Source organism: Leucopleurus acutus (assembly GCF_964270905.1).
Source record: "Leucopleurus acutus genome assembly, chromosome: 7".
NCBI lineage: Eukaryota > Metazoa > Chordata > Mammalia > Artiodactyla > Delphinidae > Leucopleurus > Leucopleurus acutus.
Genome location: NC_139150.1, coordinates 54,328,747 through 54,355,573, shown reverse-complemented (window position 1 = coordinate 54,355,573; position 26,827 = coordinate 54,328,747). Strand labels below are relative to the sequence as shown.

The 26,827-nt window shown below is 42.0% G+C and overlaps 1 protein-coding gene across 1 annotated transcript in view; it reads left to right on the top strand.

Annotated features, from left to right (window-relative positions):
* The window catches only part of GLIS3 (GLIS family zinc finger 3), a gene marked incomplete at both ends in the record, with an annotated part of 489,936 nt that overhangs the window by 437,891 nt on the left and 25,218 nt on the right, over positions 1 to 26,827 (top strand). The window contains 2 exons of the mRNA XM_082842537.1: positions 5,990 to 6,158; positions 24,328 to 24,503. Coding sequence (XP_082698663.1) covers positions 5,990 to 6,158; positions 24,328 to 24,503 — 345 coding nt within the window. The remainder of the gene's footprint in view (positions 1 to 5,989; positions 6,159 to 24,327; positions 24,504 to 26,827) is intronic.

Below are 26,827 nucleotides of genomic sequence, written 5' to 3'. Positions count from 1 at the left end.
ATTCACAATCTATGGATAATATTGGTTCCCCTTGTCCTATGAGAGCAGGCCCTCTATGAAGTGCAACACCATGGCTTTTCAAGTAATCATAAATGACTCTGAAAGCATATTTACTGTAACTGCTAGGTGGCAACAGATCTGCCCAGTACTTCTCTTCTTCGTGCATTATTGACAGAGGCAGTGGCCTTTCAGCCCACGACATCAACATCGTGCTCGCTTGTGGTAACAGGTGCATATATCTGATTGCTCGTGAAGAACCCCTCCCTGCCTTCCTTCTTTCCCACCAGTGGATCGACATGCTCCTGACAAGCATCTGAAATCTTTATTTCAGAAAAAGCCCATCTCCTACCAGCTGTTTGTTTTCCAAACCAAATAATTCAGTTAATTTCTTGCTTGAGTTAATTTTCAGAGCTGGAAAATTTCAGCCACGTTGAGGTCACTTTAGTACTTTTAGGGTGGATAGAAGCAAAAATGGGAATCTACTTTTTGGATCCTAACCAGCATTTTGGTGGTTAAAACTACCCGTGTGCTTTGTGTGTGGTGGGGGAGGAGTGCCTAGTGACTCCAAGCAGCCTTTACAAGTGGAGTATGCAAGTGTTCTGATACGGTATCAACACTCTTATGCCTTTGTTTTTGCATCCATCTTCCATTTGAGAGGCAATATAGTGTGATGGTTAGAGGCACATGATCTGAAATCAGGTCTCCCAAGTTTGAATTCCAGGTCCACTACTTACCAGCCACAAGACCTACATACGCCAGGTAACCTAATCAAGAACCTGATTAGGCCTCAATTTCCTCAATAGTAAACTGGAGAAAGGTTTGCAAAGTACTAAATAAATGTCATCTATTGAATCTGGGGCATGGGGCAGGCAAGAAGATGAAATACAGCAGAGATATGGTCCAACACCTACTGCTCAAAGTGCAGTCCCCAGACCAGCAACCCCGGCATTGCCTGGGACTTTGGGAATTTGATAGAAGTTCAGAATCTCAGCACTTGCTGCCTCCAGGACCTAGTGAATCAGAATCAATATTTTACCCTGGTGAATTGTTTGCAAATTAAAGCTGGAGAAGCAGGATTCTAGCTGCCCATACAGTTTTGAACAGAAATATGCCCTCCAGTTGACTGTTTTTAATATACCTCAGCCTGACAAGGGAGGTCTTCTTCCCTGCCCTCTAAAACGATGAAAACATAGTCATGAAACAATGCCTATGGTAGCTTTCCCTGTCTCTGGGGATGGGCCTGAGACAAGTAGACTTCATTTCAGGAAGTTTCCTTGCCTGAAAAACTCCTTGCCTTTCTCTAGTCACACAGTGAATACATGACAGCTGAAGTGTCCCCAAGGGTGCCCTGTCCACACCCATTAGATATATAGATTAATTGTTTTCATTTGGATAGAGAGAGTGCTGCCTGTTAACGCAAACTAACCTGAGCCAGTTAAAGGCTCGAGACTAGAATGCCCTGGCCCCAGTAGCTGGTGAGATGGCATCTGGGGACCACACAGATCAACAGATGCTGCTTTGTCAAAATTAAAAAGCCCAACTGAGTCACCTCCACCTACCTCTATAAGGAGATGGGATGAGGGACTGTAGTGAGCTAAGCCCCAGAGAGAAAGAAAGACTAAAGCAGCAGGGAGGCCAGCTCCTGGTCCTCTGCTGGAAGTAGGGCTCACGAATTCATCTCAAGACCAAGCTTTTATTTCCTTGGGGAGTCCACCATCTCTTAATCACAAAAGCAATAAGAATTTCCAATATGTTGCTCCGCCGTGCCTAATCAGTTGTTCCAGCTGCCAGTCATCAGTGCAGTCTAGAGGCTCACCTAAAAGCCCTCTTCCAGCCTTGAGATCAGCAGTGACCCCTGAGGTGACATAGACGATGAAGGCCGCCCCCGTAGGTAGCCTGTGTGTGCTGCCTGATTTGATCACGACAGCTTTGTTAATATTGCCCCAGATGCTGAGGGTTCAGTTCTCCTCCTTATGCTTTGACTGATAGGCCTCATTGTATGCCCCATTAGTGGAGTTTGGAAAATCACTTGGAAGGAAATTTTTCCTTTTGTGAATGACCTTACACTTGCACTCTGACATGGAGATTTTCTTCCTGAGGTTAAAAAAATCACTTGGCAAAGCCTGAGCATCTGTAAGCATTTGTAAGTATTTGTTGTGGTGGGCGGGTCTGTGTGAAGGTCTCAGGTATTTGACTTCAAACATTAAGAGACTAGCGCCTGCCTGGTACAGAGTAAGGGCTGGAAAATTGTGTTTGCATGAATGAATATTCTTAGACTATAGTAAGATAGAATCCTGGATGTATGACTTTGATAGCTGGAAATTCCTAGAAGTCAGTGTAAGTAAGAGGCATTTCCTGTGCCATAGTGGCAATTTCTAAGAAATGTGGATCTTTGGTAGAGGTCAAAGGCAATCCTACTGAAGCCACTGATACCTGACTCCAGAGTTTTGTCCATTTTATACGAAGGATATGTGAGATGGGAGTTGGATGAATGTTGGAAAGCCACGCTCTATTGTTACTTCCTCTGAATCTCTGGTCATTATATTGGTCCCAGGCAACATCCACAAACATTGCCCCGGACTCTGCATGCAAAGTGCTCTGTGTAGACACTAAATTATAAGCCTCTTCTAGGTTATCTAACCAGAAGAGAATTTGTCTTACATTTCTCATCCCATTTGTTAGAATATAGAGGCAAGTCCCAGGCTTCATTTTGCTGACAGGTAATTTCTTACACCCTACGTAAGAAACTGTTTCATACACATTTTTTATATACTTTAAATTGAACCCTAAAGCCTCCCTTTCTTCCTCTTGTGGGGTCTGCAGTCAAAGGGTCTCTGCCTGTTCCAGTGTCATTCACTGGCTGTAGCAGTGGAAGGAAGGGCTGTAGAGGTGTGTTTGACTGTTGGTCAGTCAACACGTGACCTCACCACAGCTGGAGGGCATGTTTCTGAGCCTCCGGCCCTAAACCACACACCTCTTATGTCCCACCTCACATCCCCTTCACCACGTGTTCCTACCAGCGGCCATTGCTATGGCAACCAGGCGTAACTTGGCAGCATCCGCTCAACTGCACTGGCTTTCTGTCCCCAGGCTTCTCTGATGCCCTGGCCTTGGACATCTCTGAGAACCTTTAGCCACTGTGGTGCATGTGCCTACTTGGAAGTGTGAGAGAAGTAACACCCTTTACCAGCGGGGAACAGGAGTTGGTGGATAAATGTTCCTTTCTGTCCTTGTCCTACTCACGGAGCCCAAGACGGACTCCAGTGGCATTTAGATTGTGTTCGTCTTTGTTTACTCAACAAACATGAATGACGTGTTGACAAACATGAATGACGTGTTGGAGACAGTAGGCACCAAGGGTGTCTGGTTCACTAGTCCATCCCAGAACCTGGCTCAGTGTCTGCCAGATGGTAGCTACTCCGTAAATATTTGTGGAATAATTGGCTGCTGAGAGAGGAATGAGAAGAACGCAAGTAACTCTGCACACACAGCAAAAATATTAAAATAAGTACAGAAAGGTAGAGGACATTACAGGCAAAAGCATAATAGCGTAAATTGCCATGACATATTTGAGGTGTGGTCAGTTGTCTGATTTGGCCAGAGTTTAGGGCACATTTTGGGATTTGGGGGGCACAAATAAGACAGCGTGTTAAAGCGTTGAACACCGTTTGATGTTCTATACTAGTAAGTCTCAGTATTTTGGTATAAGGATTTATAGAGGTCTGTTCCCCTCATTCAACTGCAACCTCCGCAAGGACAGGGGCACACATATTGTAGAGTGGCTAGCTTGTAGTAGGCACCAAATAAATATTGAATTTAAAAATTACTGGTTGGAGGATAGATGGATGCATGCATGATGATGGGTGGTTGGTCCTGGCTAGTAAGCGGGCTGAAGGAGAGGACCTTAACCAGGCCTAACTTTCAGTGTGTGGCAGGCTGCACACAATACCAAATTTCCCAGCCTATTTCTTTGCAACTAATGCAAAAACACGGCTAATATAGCTAATGTAGGCCTTTGGGAAGCAGCACATTTTCTATTGAAGCATAGAGCAGAGCATGGAGTGTGTACACCAAGTTTCTCTGTTGCTCATGGGTTGTAAACAGCAAGGCAGCACTTCTTTGTGAAAAACACACACACACATATATACAAAAATACCTCCAGCGGATAGTAAGTGATGGGTGCATTCAGCAACTACAACAACATAAATAGGAGAGCTCATGTTTCTACATTAAGGCAGAAAAAAGTTAGCTGTGTTTCCACAGTGTGTCTGTGACCTTCTTATTATTCCATTAGTTTTTGGAATAGTATATAAAACACCAAGCTTCTTGCTGACAAACACCGTATTGAAACTGTTGCTGCAGTCAATCCAAACAGCCTTCTCCCGTGGGTAAAATTATTATTTGGAATACAAGCAGAGTGTGGTTGCTTGAGCAAGCTGAGCATAAATGAGGTAGTGATCCATAAGGTGACTCCAGCGAGTTTGCAAATGTGCAACTTTTCTGGAGGCTGACACACAGCAGAAGCTCTGCATTGCCCTTTTGAGCTGGTAAGCATTTTCTAGTCTCACCACCTCTTCAGGACTTGGAAGACTGTGGAGGATGCAGGCGTCTAAGGACAAGAGTTAACCTGACACAATGCTGACTTACCAAAAACAAAACCTTCAAATGAGACCACACTCCTATCAGTAGCTTTTTGAGCGCAAAGATGATAATTCTGCTTCTTCACAAGTTCCTTTAAGTACTTGAACTCTTGTTCCATTGGATTAAGCTTTCAGGGGCTGGGTCATTTGGGGGTATTAACTCTATCCTGGAGAGGTTGGAGAAAAGTGGTGCTGGTCTAAAAATACAGCTCCCTGAACTTTTAAACCTTCAAATCTCTTTGATTATGTGGCTTCTTTTTCTTAATCCTGAAACTGGTTTTTTAAATTTTTTAAAAATCCATTTATTCTTTGATATCAGTAGAGTAAGTTCAAAAAGAGCAAAGATGGGTATAAAGCTTGGCATAGCTTTGTATAGAGAAGGAAGTTAAAGAGAGTCAGCATAATGATGCTGGTATGATTGCAGCATAATGAGACGTCTGCTGAGTAGATCCAGGCACTGAGAGAGCTTCTCTGATAGTGATAGACTCCGAAAGTGACAAGCCCCAGTTTCTTCTGTGACATGGTACCAATTAGCCGATCTAAATGGGCACATATTTAAGTTTGAGGTCACGTATAGTTCTCAAAGGCTAGGCTGCCCCCAACAACGAGGCTGTAACTCACACTCTGTGTCATAATAGACAACAGCGGGAGAAGATCCGAGAGCAGTTTTTGAGGCCCCTTTTCCATATTTTGTGGTGTTGGGAGAGGAGTCATGTTTGCTGAAGACTAAGTACATTTATCCGTCACACCGTTGGGAAATGCCCAGGGTCGGTTAGACTCTGAAGTTAAAAGAATGTAGGATGCTGCATTGGTACTAGGATCAGGGGAAGCTCTGTTCTCATTACATTGATTTAGCAGTGACACGGAGACTGGGCATGACCCACAGCGCCTCACTGCAGCACGGAGAAGAGGAAGAAGGCCTGTGTTGTATCCTTCTGGGTCAGCAGACCGCATATTCTGTTACCTGACTGTCCTCCCCTGTGACTGAAAAGTGCTAATACAGAGACCTTCGCCCAGGTGCAGACATTACAAGATTGGCTAATTATACAGTGTCCAGACAGGGAACTTTCCGGGCAAGGCAGCTCTTATGAGACGAACCGTGAATGTCAGCCTGGAGCGAGCTGAACATGGACTCCTCAGACAGCAGTAAAGGCACATTATCCGGGGAACCTGTTCCACCATAAACACAAAAGCTGTGTATATCCAATAAGGGGAGAACTGTTCCCTTAAAAGCACCAAAGAAGAAAACAAACAAGCCCCTAAAATGTGCTTGCTGTCAGCCTTCAGTATTTAAAGAGTGCGTGCTTCCTTTGGGGCGCAGTCTGATGCTTGTTCTCCCTTGATTTCAGCTTCAGTTTTCTCCAGCAATCATTCAGGCCGAAGCGGGACAGCTGCTGGGGCCATGCCAACCTCACATCCTGTCAGTCACCCTTCTCCGGGACATAATGTACAGGGGAGCTCCCGCAACCCCTCCTCCCAGTTACCTGCACCCACAGCTGCGGACGCGGGAGCTGAGAGGTAAGGCCATCCGTCTCTCTCTTCTAATAGGTGGCACCGCCAAACCTCCCTCCACCAAGAAGAGCTTTGACAGTTGCTGAAGTTTATTAATAATCCATTGGTGGGTTGAATTACCCAAAGGTGACATTTTAAAGGTACATGCACAAAACACGTGAACCGAATATCTCATTATCTGTTTTATTTTCCATGGGAAAAAAAATAAAGATACTGGCAATAGCCCACTGAAGTGTCTGATGCTGGGGAAATGCATCAGAATGTTCCTGTCATTCCTCAGTTTGTTTCAGGGACTCAATTTTAAGGTAATGTCCCTACAGGTTGACATGCTTTCCAGATGTAAGATGGTACCTTCAGCACATAGATCAGTGGTGTTATCTTAAGAATATAGCATAAAAGGGCACAGGATTTTATACGCACTACCAGAAAGGGGCTGTTCACTGAATACTTTATGTTGATACTACCCTCATAAAGAGTTTCTGGGAGAAAATTTTTCCATCTTGGCACTTCGGTCCCTGTCTTTGGACTGCCCAGCCCTCCAGTGGTGTGGACAGCATGCTACTTCTTTCATTCTCCTCTCCACTCGTCATCTGGCTTGAATTGACCTAGACATCCACGGGAAAAAGTTCTTGTGGGCACCCCTATGCAATCCTGGAATAGTAGGCATTTGGTAGACAAAATAATGGGTTGAATAGGCAACAGGAGTAAAAGTCTTGAATCTTTGATTTCACCAGCAGTCTGTGGTTTTGTTGGTGTTGGCCTGGTCTAGGAGTTTTTTAATGTGTTTTTAAGTCCACTAAGCCATATTTTTAAATTGTATGCCTACCCTTTATTAATACATCTGTTCATTTAATAAGCATCTGTTGAATACTTGCTATGTGTCGTACATTTTGCTGAAGATGAAAAGATGATGAAAACCTGGTCCTGCCATTACAGGATTTGGTAGTGAAGACAGACATGCAAACAACATATAGTAATGCTGGTTGGATAAATGATGTAACAGAGGTGCCACAGAAGCTCTATCTCTGCCTTGGGGAGGGGGAGAAAAGAAAGACAAGAGTGATCTAGGCATTACAGGAAGATTAAGGCTCTTCCAGGTGGATAAATGGGGAAGAGCATCCAAGGTAGCCAGAGGAACATATGTAAGACATGAGAGGGGGAAGGACACATGGAGGGAGCAAGGTGCCAGTAACTCAGGTGGCATCATCAGGTAGACATGGCGGATGAAGTCAGGTGAGAATGGGTTGGCTCATGGGGAACAACCACGCTGAAGATTTTACCCCTGATCCTACTGGAAGTGAAGAACCATTATAGACCCTTTATTAGGAGAGAAACACATCAGATTGTCATTTTAGAGAAGCAACTCAGGTGACAAGATGGTAAAGTAATTGAGGTTTGAAGCAGGGATGAAAGGTAGGGAAAATAAGAAGGAGGTTATTATAGAAGTCCTTATGAACAACATGAGGACCTGAGCTAAGGCAAAGCAGTAAGGATGGAGAATTTATTCAAGGGCTATTAGTTAGGAGGCAGAATCACTAATTATAAATATATGGTGGGGTAAACAGGAGGGACCAAAGTTCATTCCTGAGTTACACCCCGAGACATCAAGATGGAAAATGGTGCCGTTAACAAAGGAAGAGAGGGTTTTGAGTAGAGGTGAGGGTGGGAAAGAAGGAATGATAATAAATGGACTTTAGGGTTTGGACTTTCAGGTGGCTGTAAAACATCCAGGTGGATGTGTCTGGTAGGCAATTGAAACATGAATCAGAATATGTTAGACTTAATCCTAACACTTCTATGTACATGGTTATGTGTAAACAACTTATTAGCCTTCTCTCACAGGATCTGTCAGCAAAGCAGTGCAAATGATAATCATCTATTAAGTTCACAGACTTGCCAGTTGTTGGATGTATTTCTATAAGTTCAGATGAGCTTATTCATTTTAGGATTTTATTTAGTTCCCAGTTGAGTTTTAAATGATATTATCCATGGGCTTTTCATCATCCCATTTCATTCTGCCTGGCCAAGCATCATACCCTACAAGGTAGTGAAGCTAAGAAACCATCCATAGGGACTTCCTCCTCTTTGTCTCATCTTATTGGTAGTTATAAAGACTCTTTACAAGAATATAAGAAAAGAGTAATCTGTGTGTCTTCTTTTTTGTACACAGCCTTTAAAAGAATCAATGTAGAAAAAGATGTTAACCATTATTAGAGTCAAAAACAACCACCCAAACACCTGATTAAATCCCAGCTCTCACAGTTGCTAATTGTTTGAATGTATTCCGTGGATGCTCCTGCTGCTTGGGTTGTTTCTGGTTTTGTTTTTAACATTTCATTTTGTTTTATTTTATAATTTTTTTTTTCAATTTCGTCTTTTGAATGTTGGTAACATATTAAAAAATTTCAAGAATGGCACAGTGAACACCCATATACCCTGCACCCATGTTCACCCGTTGTTAACATTTTGCCACCTTCTCTCTCTCTTTCTGTCTTTTTCTCTTTCTGACTTGAGAGAGCCTTTATTTGTCTGTTTGCTTGCTTCCCTGTTGTTTCTGAACCAATCTGAGAGAATATCTTGGGACTTCCCTGGTGGCGCAGTGGTTGAGAGTCCGCCTGCCGATGCAGGGGACGCGGGTTCGTGCCCCGGTCCGGGAAGATCCCACATGCCGCGGAGCGGCTGGGCCCGTGAGCCATGGCCGCTGGGCCTGCGCGTCCGGAGCCTGTGCTCCGTGGCGGGAGAGGCCACAACAGTGAGAGGCCCGCGTACCGCCAAAAAAAAAAAAATCATCTTCTTCTTCATTATTATTATTATTGCTTTTTTCATGACATTGACAGTTTCTAAAGAACTGAGGAGATTTATTTTGCAGAATGTTCCACAGTTTGGACTTGTCTGATATTTTTTCCTCCTTAATAAACTTGTTCGTTTGGGGCAGGAATAACACATAGGTGATGGGGTGTTCCTTAGCTCTTTTGAGCCTTAGTTTACACTCATGGGGAATTAGGATTAGATGAACCAAAGCAGGTAAAGCACCTAGCTTGTTACATGGCATGAGGACAGGCAACCTTGGCACGGCTGAGAGATTCAGGTTTGTAAGCCGGAGGATGTTGTCAGATGATTGCAGTGGCTGGTAATATAATCGTGGAAGGGAAAATGGAGAGGCAGAGGAAGGTGGTGTACTTTGCATGGCTGGGTGAATGAAGTGGATATTTTCACTTTTGTGGCTTTGCCTTTTTGCTCTGCTCTCCCCACAGGATGTGAGCCCCGTTCCTATGCCAGCCCAACTGGCAGGAGCAAGGGCGTGGAGGTTTATCTCTTCCAATCAGGTTTGGAGATGAGGATGACTGGAGAAACAGCCCTGAATTATTCACTGTGTTTGCACTAATGTCCAGCATAAAAACACTAAGAGGAAATGTGCTTACCTTCCGCTTTTGGTTTATATATCTTTGCCTCTGTTTGCCTGGGAAATTCCCCAGTAAAAACCCCAGCAGTTTTCCTAACGGAAATAAGTTTATCCACTTTGCGATTTTTAGTGGGAAACTGGCATTTTTTTCCCTGCTTTGTGGGCATTGATTCATCATTTATTTAGCTTTAACTTGTTAATAAAATGGGCTGAGTCACTGTCATAAGTCAGGAAAGGTCCACTACATCTATCCAGTTAACATCTGTTTCTTTGATCCTTACCACCGTAAAATAAAGTAAACGCAAGTTCTCTCAATTTGACAAGGTTCCATTTTTATTTTGAAATATTATCTGAATGACACATCGTTTCAGTGATTTAAGCTGAACCACACCACATCACCTAATGTTGATTTAAAATTATTATGGGAAGTGGTGTTTTACTATGTCATATTGAACGAGCCAGTGGTACTTTATGACAGTGGGAACTCGGCGTCTTCGGAAGTGTTAATTTATTGGGTTTCAAAGTATGTCTTTTAGACGAGAGAAAACAAACATTGATGGAAGTCCCTTTTTGAGATGGAGAAATCTTGCAATCCCAAGAATAAGTCAGCTGGATTTGTGTCACTCATCTTGTTCAAGAGCATGTTGGCTGCCTCTCCCCTTCTAAAGAGTGCCACAAATATGGTGTGCTCTGTAGTGTAAGTGACAGAGTTTAGGGGACTTGTGGATTTACCAGAGTGGAGCGACATGTAAAGGGCTTCCTACGAGCCCCACCTCTGAGCCAGAGAAGACTGAAAACAAGGAAAGGATGTGCTCTCCCCGTGGAGAAAGCATTCTAGTACAGGAATCAACAGCAGAGAATGTTAGGGACAATTTTTTTGGAGAAAGTAATCTAAACACCTTAGCTAAATAAGGAATGTCAGTTTCTTGAATCTGTATGAAGTATTGGGAAGCCTTACTGTTTTCCGTTCATATCAGATGTGATACTGCTAGAATTCTAGGGACTTTGATATATGTGCAGTCTTTCTACGCCTTTGGGTAACCAGGGCTGGTCTTCACAGATAGCATTTTCTTATTCACCATTGGGAACATATTGTAGCTTTTCTGGATGCCAAGGGGTTAAAAATAGCAATTGTTTTCTATGTCATGTCTTTGCAATTATGTAAAGTTCTTTAGCTCTAGTCAAACCAACTTGCTCACTGACTTAGCTTGGTTGTTTTCTGCATCTTAATTCAGGATCTTTCTCTACCTAAAGAGACAATAAGGATATTCCCTCATTGTCTTATTCTTGACTAAATGTTATCAGCCTGGGGCTCGGCTTAGTTTTCAGCCCAGAAAGCCTCCTTGCCTCGTGCAGCTCCCCAGTTAAATCTGTCTCATTTATTTTCCATTTCCCAGATGTCCACTTGCTAACTGGATTATTAGTTCTTTGAGGGCAGGAACCTAAAATTTCCTTGTAACCTCCAGGGTTCCTGTGATGCTAAGGCAGGTTTGACAAGGGAAAAGGACCAGTGAGGGGAATGCCTAGGAAACGGGGGGTCGTTGCCAACTCCCACTGCCCAGGTGAGAGATTCCTAGAAAGGATTACTCCCCTTGATTCATTGGTCTAAAGGATGGTGACCTCAAAGCTCCAGCATCTTATATAACCTGAATACTTCTATACAATACGTAGTTGCTGTAATACCGATGTTCTCACACACACACACACACACACACACACACACTGCTAGGAGTCTCTTGCCATCACCCATTGCTGGGGTTCCCTTTGCTTTCCTGTGGTCTTTAATACTAGATGCTCAATACTAACTATTCCCACATATTTGCATCTGTAGTATCTGAACAGCTCAAAACTAGGCCTGCTGCTTTGCTGTCCTTCCCACCCTAGGACTTTCTTAGTAAACAGGGACACTGATACCTTCACCCACTCAGCTTTTCCATAGACAGACACACATACACATTCTCTCTCTCTCTTCACATAATCTTTTGTCTCTCTTTTTAATCTTCTAGTATGTGTGCAATAATGGCTAAAATCATAAGCATCATACAAAATATTAAAGTTTGTCAAAATCAGTCCTAACATTGAGGTTCATTCATTTATTGAATCATTCAGTCAGCTGGTATTTGGGCACCAGGCAATATACTGGACACTGAGGACATAGTGGTCAATGAGGCTGACAGGAGCCTGGCCCTCTCAAAGCACCTAGTCCAGCAAGAGCTAACCTGGTCAATAGGTGATCATAATTTTGGATGCTATGAAGGGGCACTACAGGAGGCTGTGGAGGCATACAGAAGGAGTACCTAACCCAAAATTGGGGAGGGAGGAATAGAAGAAAAAATATCTCCCTGAAATCTGAAGGTCTATAGAACCCGGCCAGGCAACGTCATATATACAAAAGCTAAGAGGAGAGAGAACAAGCGAGGACGGAGCTTCATAAATAAATGTAGGAGGAGGCTCATGAGCTGCATTAAGGAGCCTGGGCTTTATGTAGAGAACAGGCTTTTGTGTGTTTGGCTAAGACAGGTACCCTGGTGACTCTGGCATACATTTCAAAGGCCTCCATATCCTGTTATCCACCCAGCAAGAGTTCAGAACATATTCTGTGCCCAACAGAAGAAGAAATGATGAAGAAGGTATGAATGATTTGTCTGGTCCTCAAGCAGACAAAGGCTGTCCTTTCCATATCCTAGCCTGATAAGGCAACACAATGGGTTTTGTGTTATTTTCCTTTTTAACACAATTTGTAAAGACAGTTTTGTCCCTTGCAATTCCAAGCTTGTAGTTTATATAGTCATGACCTATTTAAGAAGATTTTGAAGAGTCAGTGTCAAAAAAAAATTACCTCCATGTTAGAGACAAAGTGCCAAACATCTGAAAGTTAGAGCTCTAATATCAATAACTTGGCCTCACTGTTCTTATTATAAAAGAGAAGACTTGAGCATTATTAAGAAGTGTCCACGTTGCTGTGTGTCATAATTTAGTTGCAATTTACCCAGTGAGCACTGCTCTCAGAGGCTCCTTGATGTGTGTTACAGACCCTTTCCCACGTGCATAGATAGCTGACTTATAAGGCAACAAACACTGGCAAAACAAACAAACAAACAAAGCCTGTCAATCTTTAGCACTGAAATAATTGAGAAAAGCCATTGTCAGAAAATAAATATAAGCCTCAAGTATCCATTGTTATCAGCCTGAGTATTGGCATCTACATCATCCTCTGTTAGAGTCTGTTGATAGGATGCTCACCTAATGTCGTGTGGTCAAGAGCATCATTCTTTCTCTTTGGGCTTCAGCACTTTATATTCAGAAAACAGTTATCCACATTTAACATCCCATTAAGGGGTCAGTTTCTTTCTAGAAAAGAGACTTCCACAGATGTTCAAGATTAAGAGAGGAGGGGTCCAAAATCTACCCCTCCCCCCCACACGTCTCCTTGACAATTGCTGAATGTAACGAATGTTGTTCCTGATGTTGATGCTGTGAGCACAAAGAGGCAGAAACTTCCAATATCCTAGACCTGAAAATGGAGATACAGCGTTGTATCTTAGATGGAAAAGCTTGAGGTCCTTTTTCTGTTCTGTTTTCTTTAAATCTGTGGAAAATTCCTGGTACTTCTTGATGTTTATTCCAGGGCAGAATAGCCCACCAGTCTTAAAACGTCTTAAATATTGATCCATGACCACAGCCATGCTTCATCCTCTCTGGAAAATATCAGTGGGGTTATTGGCCTTTGGAATGACCTTTCTTCTCACAGAGATCTTCACCTTACTAATAGCTTCTTATAAATACGCCACCCTGACTCAATCGTAATAGTTACACGTACAGGGAAATTGGTGATATTTGTTACTTTCTTCTCACCTACCTAATGACTGTGAATGGCTCCTCTGGAAGAAAAATAAAACAGCAACAACAACAAGGCATTGCTGAACTAGCTGCCATAGCCCACCCTGATCTATCTCTCATTTAACTTTCTGGGTGGATAACAGGATATGGAGGCCTTTGAAATGTAGGCCAGGGTCACCAGGGCACCTGTCTTAGCCAAATACACAAAAGCCTGTTCTCTACATAAAGCCCAGGCTCCTTAATGCAGTGTGGTCTGCGAAACTTTTATGAGCCTAATTACCAGAGTCCAATATATTTCTTGATAATGGAGGAAAATAATGAGCTAGGTCTCCATGGCTGTCTTCAGCTTACTATTAAAAACCTAGAAAGCCTAGGAGTCAACTTTGATTCCTCCCTTTGCCCAAGCACTTTCATATAGAATTAACCTGTAAGTCCTATTAGCTCTGCCTTCAAATACATTTTAAGCCTAATCAGCTCCACTCCTCCACACCCAGCTCACCAGCATCCCCTCCTCTCTCAAGTACAACAGCCCCCTAACTGGTTTCCCAACATCCAGTCTTGCTTACCCACAACCTTCTACTTTCACCCTACCAGCACGCCTGGACTTTGCTCCACACCACAACAGGAGCTGCCCTTTAACATGTAAATTGAATCATTGAGGACTTTCTGCTCACATCTGTGTTCCCACCATACTTAGAATAAAGTCCAAACTCATTTTTATAGTGTGAAAGGCAGCAGTAACCCTGAGCAGCTGATTGATGCACTTCCATCTCCACATTCTCCTTTGTGTCACTTCGTGGCGAAGCAGGAGATGCTGATGTGGGCATACATGTGTCACTCCAGCAAACAAGTGGCTTGACTTGTGGTTCAAGTATTCGTTCACATCAGTTTGTTTTCCATGAATTTTAAATTTTGAAATGCACTATATCATCATTTTAGATTAATTATAAACGCACATTACAAACCATCTATTAGAAGGTCTGTAAAAGGAACTATAATTTTTAAGTGCCAATGAAGTTGTTTCACCTCTGAATGCCAAATCAGCCATCTTTATTTCGTTCCCACATTCCAAACAAATCCACTTCATGAGAAGCCCAAGATGATGTTTTTTTAGTCCCCTTGGATTTTCAATCAGGAAAGTGAGTCATGACAGTAACAAGGAATGCTTGAGGTAAAATAGAATTCCTTTTCTTGAAACCTCTACTTTAGTGCATTAGCGTGAAGCAACATGGAGTTCACTCAGCCATTATAGTATTCAAATGTGGCAATGTGTTCTTTTCATATGCTTCCTCTGAGACAGCAAGTCATATGGAGCCAGAATTCCCAAAGTGAAAGCCCACGAGCCATTCTAGCCCGAGTCAAGATATCCACATATTACAAAGTGCCTCATCTCTGATGTAGAAAAGGCTGTTCCAAGGAAAGCCTCTGCTTAATGTTTTAACAGTGTGATCTGGAAATCACCTTCATCTTTTCCCCTCTCAGGTGGGGATAGTTGGAGAAATTGGCTCCTAAGAAACTACATCTTTTTTTAAGGGAAGGACTGTTTGTTCATTAGTGGTGAGGAGTCTATTGAAGTGAGCAGAAACCAAGAGACCAAGTTCTTTGGATTAGTCTTCTTGCCTCCTTTTCTGAGAAATAATCTTTAGTTGCTTTTCTGTTTAGTTGCAAGGAGAAAAACTTTTCTCTGTTTTAATCATCTTCCTGAGAGTAATGGTTGGAATCATTCTCCTGAAGAAGATGTTCTCCCCTCAGAACCAGAAACTGGTTTCTGGACAAATATAATATTCAACTGGCCATTTGCACCAATTCGACAAAGGTACCATCCACCTGGACACAAGAATTGGCACTGGGCTTCCCTGGTGGCACAGTGGTTGAGAGTCCACCTGCCGATGCAGGGGACACGGGTTCGTGCCCCGGTCCGGGAAGATCCCACATGCCGCGGAGCGGCTGGGCCCATGAGCCATGGCCGCTGAGCCTGCGCGTCCGGAGCCTGTGCTCCGCAACGGGAGAGGCCACAACAGTGAGAGGCCCGCGTACCGGGGGAAAAAAAAAAAAAAGAATTGGCACTAATTTGGGAGCCACGTCTATGGAACCAGTGGTCTCTTCAACAGAGTATTTCTTCAACAGCAACAGCCAACATTTATTAATTATCTTTGCATAGTACTGGATGCAGTGCTGAAGATACAAAATGGTAGCAAACATCTGAGGATTTGATGCTCTTTCCATCTGTAAGAGCCAAGAGCCCTTCTCTAATTGTGAATTTTTAAATATATGCTGTTTCTTTTCATTCATTTCTGTAGCCAGTTGTTGAGTCTCGTCTTCAAGAGAAGGTATAGAAAATTCATTTGTGGTTATTACGATAGTAACCTGACATCCTTCAGATGAAGAAAAAAAAGCACATATAAACAGCACATGTTACTACTGAACAAACCACCACCCAGCTAGTTTCTTGTCAAATTTATGGATTATATTGACTTCTGAGGTCTCATTTGGCAGTGGCTTTCAAAGGCACCTGGCTGTACTTGGCAGGAGTACTGCATTGGAAGTTAGTTCTAAAAGTTCTTCTGATGTCGTCAAGAGACTCATGTTTTCAGTTTGTGACCATGAGAAAGGTATGCAAGAAGCTGTTTTTTAATCTACCTATACCTCTCTTTCTCACCTTTGGAGAAAAATAACACTTTTTTTCTCATTTCTCATCTAGCATTCTCATCACACTTTCTTCCGAATGTTTTTCTTTTACCTAATGCGTTCTGTTTCAAGGCAGACTGAACTCTATGCCTAACACTATGCCGAACAAGAGAAAGTCTTCCCTTTGCCACAGGACTATGAGTTAATCCCCTTGCTTTGACCTACTCAGAGCTGCCCAAGGGACGATATCATTACAGAATTTTTTTCACCGCAGAATTTTTTGACATGAAATGTCTAAGACCACTCTGGATAAATTTTCTTCTGGTTGGCACTTTTTTTGTAAAGAGGATTTGGCAGAATCAGACTTTTCTTTCCTTTCTCCCCATCACATCAGATTCTGAAATAGACAACCAACCAAGTCACAGCCAATTCTGCAGTCAAGATATTCCAAAAAACCTGGCTCTTGGTTAAATGTGTCCTGCATAATTCATTTTTGTAACATATCCTGGATGTCCTCTCCTCCTCCCTCTGCATTTCCGCAGGGGAATAATAGTGTGATACTGTGGGCCGTATGTCACTGTATACAAGAAAAAATATACTTCTCTGCCTTGGGCATTGATTACTTTGTTTTCTTGACTTACAACTTACTCCCTAAACCCAAGTGGAGAAACGTTCCTCCAGAACACTCTACCCTTTCTATTTCCCACAAGCACTCACTCATTATAATATATATGTGTCTTTTTTAAAAAGCCTTGGTGATCATTTCACCTATAGCCAACTTCACAGCCCTCATTTTGTCATGCTCTGTGGAGGCTCAGGCAGTCATTTTTGAGTCTTAGTCTCATCCAGTGTGATAAATTATTTGTAGTTAATATTGACCCAGACTCTTGTAAGGAGAAAGAAACACTAAGCCCTTCCTGGGGATGGCTTCAGCTCTTCGACTAGTTTGGAACAGAGTCCGCAGATGGACATACAGCTCTTGGCCTGCTTTGGTCCTGCCCAGATGGACAGTGTTGCAATTACCCACACTTCCCCAAGGCTGTTTCTTCATTTCTGAAAGCTGGTCTTGATTGTCTCAGAAGCAGAATTCAATTTGCAGTTCCCCCAGTAACGTGCTGTGATTCATTCGGGGACAAATCTGGATTGAACTGAGTCCAAGTGTCTCTTTTGTGAGACAGAAGGGAAGTATAAGTAGATACTATAGTCACCCAGATGATTCAGCCAGGAATTCATGAAGTGATTCATAAATCGTTATAAAGACCACTAAAGACTACTAAAATGGAGCACTGTCTGGCTATACAAAGTGGGGTATTATCATTGGGGGGTTTTTTTAGATGTTAAATCAGATGTGTAATCCTTAAAACTGTGCTTTTCTTTTTAGGTTTTGAAAAGGATTCCTTTTTTCCCCCTCTGCAGTCAGCCAACTGCTAAAGCCATTTTTCATTGATTAGTTTTCACAGATGAATTTTAAAACCACTACAGATGATACCCCACAATTCTTTGGGGGAATGAAGAATACCTCCCCAAATCTGCCATAGACCAGTTTCTATTCATTATTTCTACTCCCTGGCAGCAAATCAATAATATTTTTCATGTGAATGCAATGAAACTAGCTGTTCTGTTGCATTCTTCCTTCTTTGGGAGGTCTATAACCCCCATGGAAGAAAGAAGGCGGGGCGGGGGGTAACTATCCAAAGCACATACCAACCAACATCTAATCTAGCTGATCATGAAAACACCTGTTTTCAAAGTGTCAACCCCCAAAGCAGTGCTAAAACATATAGTCCCACATGGCTTGCACTGCTTGTGTATACAGTACAAATGAAGAAAAGTGAGACATATTTATGACATGTGCTTGATTTGCAACACAGCCTATTAGTAAATTTTGTTTGAAGAAATACAATTGTTAGTTGACATAGAAATACTTTGGATTTATACACAAGGGAAAGAGTGTAACTGAAAGGCGTTATCCAGCTGGAAAGACTAAAGGTATAAGCCTGGCTTGGGCACAAAGAGCCCCAGTTTAGAAATGAGCAAATTCACCAAAGCAAACTGGGAAATCACATTGTCAGATTTTTGTTGTTGTTGTTGTTTTTTGCGGTACGCGGGCCTCTCACTGTTGTGGCCTCTCCCGTTGCGGAGCACAGGCTCCGGACGCGCAGGCTCAGCGGCCATGGCTCACGGGCCCAGCCGCTTCGCGGCATGTGGGATCCTCCCGGACCGGGGCACGAATCCACGTCCTCTGCATCGGCAGGCGGACTCTCAACCGCTGTGCCACCAGGGAAGCCCACATTGTCAGATTCTTAAAGGCAGTAGGTTGCTGGTACCCCCATCCCCATCATCTGGTGATGAGGAGAAAAACCTCAGATGCCCACAAGAGTCCTCTTCCATCCTCCCTCAAGCCATCTCTCTGCCTTGCTTTGCATCTTCACTAGAGAGTGTCTTACCTTCTTGGGATAAAGTGGTATCTGGAGAACTAGCTGTGTGACTTTGGCAAATCATTTCATGTCTCTGGGCTAGATACAGTGGTGCTCCACTGCCCTTCAGCTCAAATATTCTGTGATTGTATGGATTTGTGAGCTCAGGATAATTCGTTGGGAAAGCCAGTACCAAAAAAATGAGACTCTTACAGAAGACCACAACTAACCGCTCCTGGAACTAGGAAATTATCCAGATGAGTAAAAGCCTCACCTTCTTTGAGCCTCTTTCCATAGTCAAGAGATAAAAGAGTGCTAAGAGTTTTATAATTTTTCGAGCTTCATAGATATTCTAACACAGTGCTATTAGACAACTCTCGAGCATTGGGTATATTTTAAATCAGGGATACCTTAAATGTACATTCTGTTTAGAGCAGTCGTTCCATAAACATGTGTCAATCATCTGAAAGGTGTCAGACATTCTCTGTTTAAAGTACTTGGATATCTGTGTGTTCCTAATTTAAAATTGTTCATAGTCCACCCCGCCCCTCACCTGCATCCTTTATTTTTCTCTGTAGTACTCATTTCCTCTAGCTCAATACATAGTTTGTGGGTTTAAAATTGTTCATTGCCTGCTTCCTCTCACACAAACAACGGAGATCTGTGTCATGTGTTACTCTCTCCGTAGTGCACTCGGAGCACTTGGTTGGTGTTCAGTAAATACCTCCTGAATGAATAAATGAATATATTATCTCAGATTTTATGATCCCCAGTAAGAGTCGAGGTTAACTGTATTTTGCACTTGAAACTGAGGCTGGGAGAAATCAGGGTATTTATTCAAAATTACCCGGCTGGTAAGGGATGGAGCCACACTCCAAGGCCGGAGGGTCTGACTTCTACTCCATCTGTCTTCTACGACAGCCGTCTGCTTCTCCTGCCATTTGCAATTTCTCTGCACATGAACCTCACCAGTTGTATGTGTTTCAATTGGGACCTATTGTTCTGTGAAACAATCTAAGATTGAGTACTGCATCAGCAGGAGAGCTCTTTGCTTCTGGCCCACGTCACTGCAAGGTTGGGAAGCTCAATGTGAACAGAGGGTGGGAGCAGGCCACAAAAGAGAAGGAGCATAACCAAGTAAATACCCCCAAATAATCAGACATTTCCCAAGGTGTGTATAGATAAATATTTGCAGAAATCTTTCCAAGGTGGTTTTTAAATTTATTTTTTTATTTTTATTTTTATTTATGTATTTATTTTTGCGGTACGCAGGCCTCTCACTGCTGTGGTCTCTTCCGTTGCGGAGCACGGGCTCCGGACGCGCAGGCTCAGAGGCCATGGTTCACGGGCCCAGCCGCTCCATGGCATGCGGGATCTTTCCGGACCGGGGCACGAACCCGTGTCCCCTGCATCGGCAGGCGGACTCTCAACCACTGCGCCACCAGGGAAGCCCAGTTTTTTTATTTTTTCCGCAGATCTTTGGTGAGCACTTTAAAACCTGTTTCCTTCTCTCTGTCTGTTTTTTTTTTTTGCAAACCATTAAACCATGGCTTATGCTAAGGTTATATAAACTCCTCCACTAAATGAGTGGAAATTGTTGACTCAATTCTCTGGTTTGCTTTTGTGTGATCTGCTTCTGGTAAGCAGTGATGTTTTTAAAAAACTCTGTTGTGTGCATTTTTACATAACAATCTTCTATTGTTTCAAAGAAGTATGAAAGGCCAAAGAAGAGACTGGTAAGCTATATCAAATGAAATCTGTGAAATGTCAACTGCAGATCAGCAGCTGGGGAACAGAGTTGGACCCAGAAAGACTTCAGACAGTCTGTCTTCTGGCTCTTGGACACTGCTGTCACTCAGAATGAATGAGAGTGATGTCGTCTTGTCCTGACATAGTGGGGGAATGAGATATTCCTTAGGAGAAAAATTATAAATCACTGCAGTTTATACTCAGCATCAAAATTATTTGTTTATTTATTTTAGTATCAAAATATTTAATTCATCTTCTTTGGAGTTAAAGAAAAATTTCCTGTTTGGGGCAGAAAATTCAGACCATATTAATTTGGCCATGTGTGTGCGTGTTAAAAAGAGTAGGTTGGAAAATAGGTGAGGACACTAAGAAAATGGGATTTCGAGGCCCCTCTACTCTACCTTCAGTAACAATAACATTTTATGTTTTACTTAGCAAGTTTCTGTTTAAGCATGCATGTTTTTTGTTTGTTTGCTTGCTTCTGGAGTAAATGGCCTCAAACTACTCAAGTTTCTTGAGTCTCTTTGGCTGTTTAAATAACATTCCTGGCATCTCTCTTGCTGTGATTTAGTGACTGCTTTTGGTTGCTCCCAGGGCCTTGCCTTGAACAGTAGGGCTCTCTCCTTCTCTTCTCCTCTCCTGCCCTCTCATCCCTGATTCTAATTTGCTATTTCTATTTCTATGAGCTAGTCAACAAGTAAGCAAGTTTATAAAAATTAAATTTAAGTTAATAGATTGTGAGAGATTTTTCAATAAAATACAATGTAGTGTTTTTAGGCAGTAACAAAATTGATTCTATGTGCTGTACTTGAAAGTCAGTCATTTATGCACTCGTTTCTTACACTGGGCTTTTTAGTGCTAAATTCTTATTTATTTCCTTGTTCCTAGAAATTGTCTGGATCACAATCAAGATCACATCTTGTTACTTTCCATCTTTTCTTTATATATGTAAAAGTTCAGAGTTTTTGTACCAATTCTTTCCTTTCCAAAGCAAAGACTACTTTAAGTGTACATTTATTTCATTTAGAATAGTATATATTTAAATTTTTATTAATACTTTATATGGAGTGACATACTGTATTTTGAAATTATATTAACTTATACCATATAATCTTATTTATTTGAATAACATGGAGAAAAATCCAGACTGAATTAGCAAAAAGCAAAATGTAGAGTTGGTTGAAGGCTCAGTAAGTATTATTTTATCCCCCCCAGGTCTCTGAGATAGATGATGCTAAAATCTTGATGCATATGTACTTCCACATTTTTTTTCTTTGCTCAACATTGCTATTACATTAAGTAATATGTGGTAACCAAGAGACAAGGGCCAGGGTGTGAAACTTGTGTGAATAAATAGATAAGAATGATTTGTAATTAGCATATAATTATATACTCTCTAGGTAGATAGATACATAGATATATAATTTATATATAGATATATCATCTAAATATAGATATAGAGGTCTGTTGTATGAAATTAACATTCCAGATGACACCGAAAATGCTCAGATGAGTTCTGTTTAGTTGGTTGAATACACCCCTTTTTTATAGCTAGTAATCATAATTCACCCTATAGTCACATCATCCCGAATTATAAAAATGCTTTTATATTGCTTACAATCTTTGCCTCCTTCCCCTTCTCCATACACATTTTCTACTCTTTGTTAATCAAACCTTCATTTGTGAGTCAGACTTACTGTGCTGTGGGGGAGGGATTTGTGAAACAAAATTATTCTCCTCCATCAAGCTGGTGATACTAAGGTCCTACTTCTACATACTGCTAATAATACTTCTAAATCCTTGCTCCATGTACACATCTCTGCTCCATCAATCCTTAAGAGAAAGGACAGGTGGCAGAGGTACCAGAAGAGAAGACTGAAAAAACACCAAGAGCATGTTATATCTTTTATTCCCAAACACAGAAATATAATTAAGAAGGCAAAGGATCTTGCTGCTTTGCCCCCAAAACACAAAATTGAGATGCCAAAGATGGCTATTTAGCAATGACATAGGTTTCCTTCCAATTCAAATCCACCCCTTTCCCTCCCTCCCTGGACATCTTCCGTTCACAGAATTCTGGTGTTGGTTGGTGATGTGGACTCCTTCTAGCCCCAAAGTCTGTGATCTCACAATTCCTCCTGCCTCTCACACAAGCCCAGAGCAGCCTGTGAGGCACATTGAGGACATGTTCCCCAAGAAAATAGCCTCTATACGGGGAATCCCGGCATACAAGTTTTAATAGATATTCTCAGGACAGTGCCAGCGTTCATTTGCTCTGTTTTATTCAAGGCCATTCAGCACATCTTTTCAAGCTAATTCCAGTTAAGATGATGTGCTTGGAAAATATATATTTACCAGGCACAGGACACTCAGTTACTATTCTCTTCCAGCTGAGTGAAGATCTAAGTTCTTGATTAAGCAGGCATCCTAACCCAGCTAGTTTCTTTAAGCCTCCTCTGACTTGTCTTCTCCGTAACTTAACCAGTCCAAATCCTCCCTTCTTGGCTCCTACATCATCTTACATAGTCTTATCAGACCTCAGCAAGGGGAATGCAAAAACAAATGGGATTTCATCCCATAGTTTCTTACTGCAGCAATACAAATGTAGAAGCTCTGCCTTGTTAAATACTATGGTTCAAAATGTTGAAAATTGCTTGATAAACTTGACTGGTTCGTCCTCCCTTTGATCACCTATGGCCCTACACAAAAAGCCCAGAAAAATGAAGTGACCTGTTTCTATGAAATAAGTGGTGTACACAGATGGCGACACCTACATGTTGGCATAAAACAAAGCCTGTCTTTCTATACAGTGTAAGAAACAGCCTACTGAAGGTTTTCAATCACCTGAGCCTTTGCGGGGAGACTAAACGCTTCATTGCTAATATAGTTTTCCTGCACATCATTGTGATGCTTGTTTTCACTGCACCGACAGAGTCCCTGCTCCTTTCTCCACCACACTTGCACCAGCCCCCTACTGAACTGGCAGATTGAATGTCGGTTTGATAGTCTATGGTCATTGTTCAACTTTAAAACTGTTCGCACGAGTACACTTCAAGGGAACCTCAATGTTAGAAAGTATAAACTGTCCTTTTAAACCTAGTGAGTCAGATCCTGCCATTTTTCTGTACAATTAGAAGATCAATGGATAGTTATCCATTTTATATCTCGGGTTAGTTGATGATGTCACCTTATTTAAACACCTGTATGTCCCACCTCAGAAACTACCATAATCTCATTATGATTGGCCCCTGTGACTGCAAAAGATGTCCCAAATCGTGTGTGAGGTTCCTGTTACACCCTGGGCAATGTTCTTTGCCAAGCACAGAACCCACGCAGATCTTTTGGGTTCTGGATTTCAAACCACACTTGACCTTTGAGGTTTAAGTTAATTTATTCTTGGCAAAAGAAAATGTATAGTTTAAAGAGAACAGGACTAGAGAGGCTTATAGTAAAGTCTTATAACACTTCTTGGACCTCAGATATGTCTTACAGAACAAAACGTTTATGAAGCAAGTGTAAATGAATCAGAAACACACAGATTAAATTTCCCTTAAAATGCAAACGGGTCTAAAAATTAGCAGAAAAGGGGTCTGGCAAAGATGTGCTTTGAATTTCACCAAACCCAGAGTATTTGAAATGCATTTTAAGAAGCTTGACAAACTCAGACTGTGACTAGATTTTCCCTTTGTTGATCTCTTTTATTCCTTCAGTATCTCAATTGAGAAGTCAGTGGTTAAAAATGGGAGAGAAAAGTCTTAAGTTTTTTTTAAAGGGCTTTTTGTCACACTCTTATATAGCCAGAATAGGGAATTAGAATTTGGCTTTGAAGAGTTTGTCTTTTTTTTTTTTTTTTTTTTTTTTTTTTTGCGGTACACGGTACGCGGTACGCGGGCCTCTCACTATTGTGGCCTCTCCCGTTGCGGAGCACAGGCTCCAGACGCGCAGGCTCAGCGGCCATGGCTCACGGGCCCAGCCGCTCCGCGGCATGTGAGATCTTCCCAGACCGGGGCACAAACCCGTGTCCCCTGCATCGGCAAGCGGACTCTCAACCACTGCGCCACCAGGGAAGCCCAAAGAGTTTGTCTTTGCTCCTGCTATTTTACATCTCTTATGTTTCCTTTTATAATTGTTTCCTCAGGTTTGCACCTTCTGCCCCATCTCCTCACCACATCAGCCCCCGGAGAGTGCCTGCTCCTCCTTCAATAATGCAGAGAACACAGCCTCCCCATACCCAGCAGCCCTCAGCATCACACCTGAAGTCTTATCAGCCAGAAACAAGCTCTTCTTTTCAACCAAATGGAATCCATGTCCATGGTAAGCAAGTAGCTGACAGTCCCTTGAGTTTTGAAAAGTGATGTTGTGCTGTTGCTTTTAATCAAGTGTCTTAGTTACCTGTTGTAGATTTCAGATGTCCTGCTATACACCACCAGGCTTTGGCTTTAATAACTTTCCTCTAAAATTTCACACTTAATCAGCATGAAATCTTGCAGTATCTTCCTGGCTTTGACCCTAAGATGGTATGACTTAGGACACCCCCAAGTGGTCAGCCCAAGGTGATGATCCATTCATTGACCCAGCACTTTTAACACCTCATGGTTAGGCCCTAACAATAGCATCTTGTTTCCTAAACAGTAAACAGTGTAAAAGGGAAACAACAGGAGTCCTTTGGCCCACGCATGCCTCTCCTCTCACAGGTCTTTGCCCCCATTCCCATATGCCCAGATCCTCTCCATCCTTCAAGGCCCAGATGAAATGGCCCTTCTCTCTGAAGCCTTTCCTGATCTCCTTGCTGGATGTAATCTCTCCTGGCTTTAAACACTTGATTGCATATCACCTGTATTTCTGATATTATTGATACTTATGCTCCCTCTCCCTTGTAATTTACTTCTCTGTGAGTAAAACTTGTCTTCACTGGTAATGGGTAAACTTCTTTCTACAGTCAGAATTTTCTGACCCACTGTTCTTTCTTTTAGAGAATTTAGCACAGTTCTTCACGTGTTGTAAAGACACATAGATACTGGATGAGTTCATGGAAGAAGAGGAGGGAAGGAAGGCAAGAGAAATCATGATGGTTTTCAAAATGTGTTTAACCCAGAACATGCATGGAGAACTAAGTGTAGCTTAATTTCTTTTCTTTACTTAAACCAATTTTGCTGACTCAGGCAGATATCTTAGTGAACATCCATAGAAAGTTGAGTCGTCAAATCATATAGACTCAAAGTATACATAGGCTTTTACTTCCTAGGGACAGACACACCTTCTGTATAAGCAGAAGGGATACCATACATTTAAACTGAGAGTTTCAGCACCTGAGAAACATGACTCTTCTCCATCTGTCTCATGTTGATTCCTGAGTTTGCTCTTTATGAGTTATTACTTGAAATTAATGGGTGGTATGGTATCCCCAAACAAATCTAAATCAGTATTCAAGCTGTGTGGATAAGTGTGAATAACTTCCCAAGATGGCAGAATCAAGCAGTACTATGGAGCTAGGTTTGGATAAGAACATCAAAGCAGGGGTCTAGACAGCAACGAGGAGACAAAATGCAGAGAGTGGCAGGTTGTTGGAAGGGAAGAATCTTGGAAAGCCCAGGGCCACTGGCTCTGGCTCAAAGTTCCATCCATTGCTTCTCCCCTCTCCCTGATACTAGTCACACAAACCCCCCGTTCCCCAACAAAACTTGGGCCTTTGGTAATTTTTACCTTCTTCTGTCAGTAGATTTCTTCTCAAGCTTTATTATGTGTTTACTCAACCAAGAAACATTCCTTGAGTGCCTACTATGCGTAAAGCAATGAATGTGTGAGGAAGACAAACAGAGCACTCTGTCTTCTGAGGGGGGCCTCCCAACCCTGACAAGGAGTTCTTCTAATGTGGGGGAGATTCAGGTGCTCTGAAGCCACCCTTACCTACAGGCAGGAGGCAAACAACATGAGTTCGGGGTTTGTGGAATACAGAATAGGTCACTGATTCTAAGACACACAATTTTTACCTTCATATTTTAACACTGCTGAAATCTGAACATATTCCAGTCAGTGGTATCTTGTAACTGGCAGTGATTTTTCTTTCTGGTGCTATATAGAACAATGGAGCATTTCACAGTCAATGGTGTCATAATTCCAGTGAAATGCAGTATAACATACTTTGATTACAATTGTGAAAAACACATTTTAAAATTTCAAAAATTAACCTACTTGCATGAAAAAATATTGGAAGGAAATTCTCCAAAATGTTGACAGTTTTTTTTTAATCATGGTGGTAGGATAATGGGTGGTTCCTTTTCTTATTTTTTCTGCTTTCTAAAGAAATTCTAAAAGAGATTTTGGAATTAGAGCAATTTGAATGCAAATACCAATCTACTCAACTGTGTGACTCTGGACAAATTATTGAGCCTCAGTTCACTTTCATTAAATGAGGGGAGTCTTACCTACCTTCTCTCATCAGTTGTTAGGAGAATTCCACAAGCAGAGCACCTGGTACTGTGCAGGAGCTTAACTAATTAATGTTCTTCCTTCTACTCCCTTTTCTTTATTAGACTCTTTGAGAATAGGAATAATATTTGTAGTCTTAGGGCAAGCATAATACTTGGTGCAAAGTAGGCATTTAGTAAATATTTACTGAATGAGTGATTGACACTTTC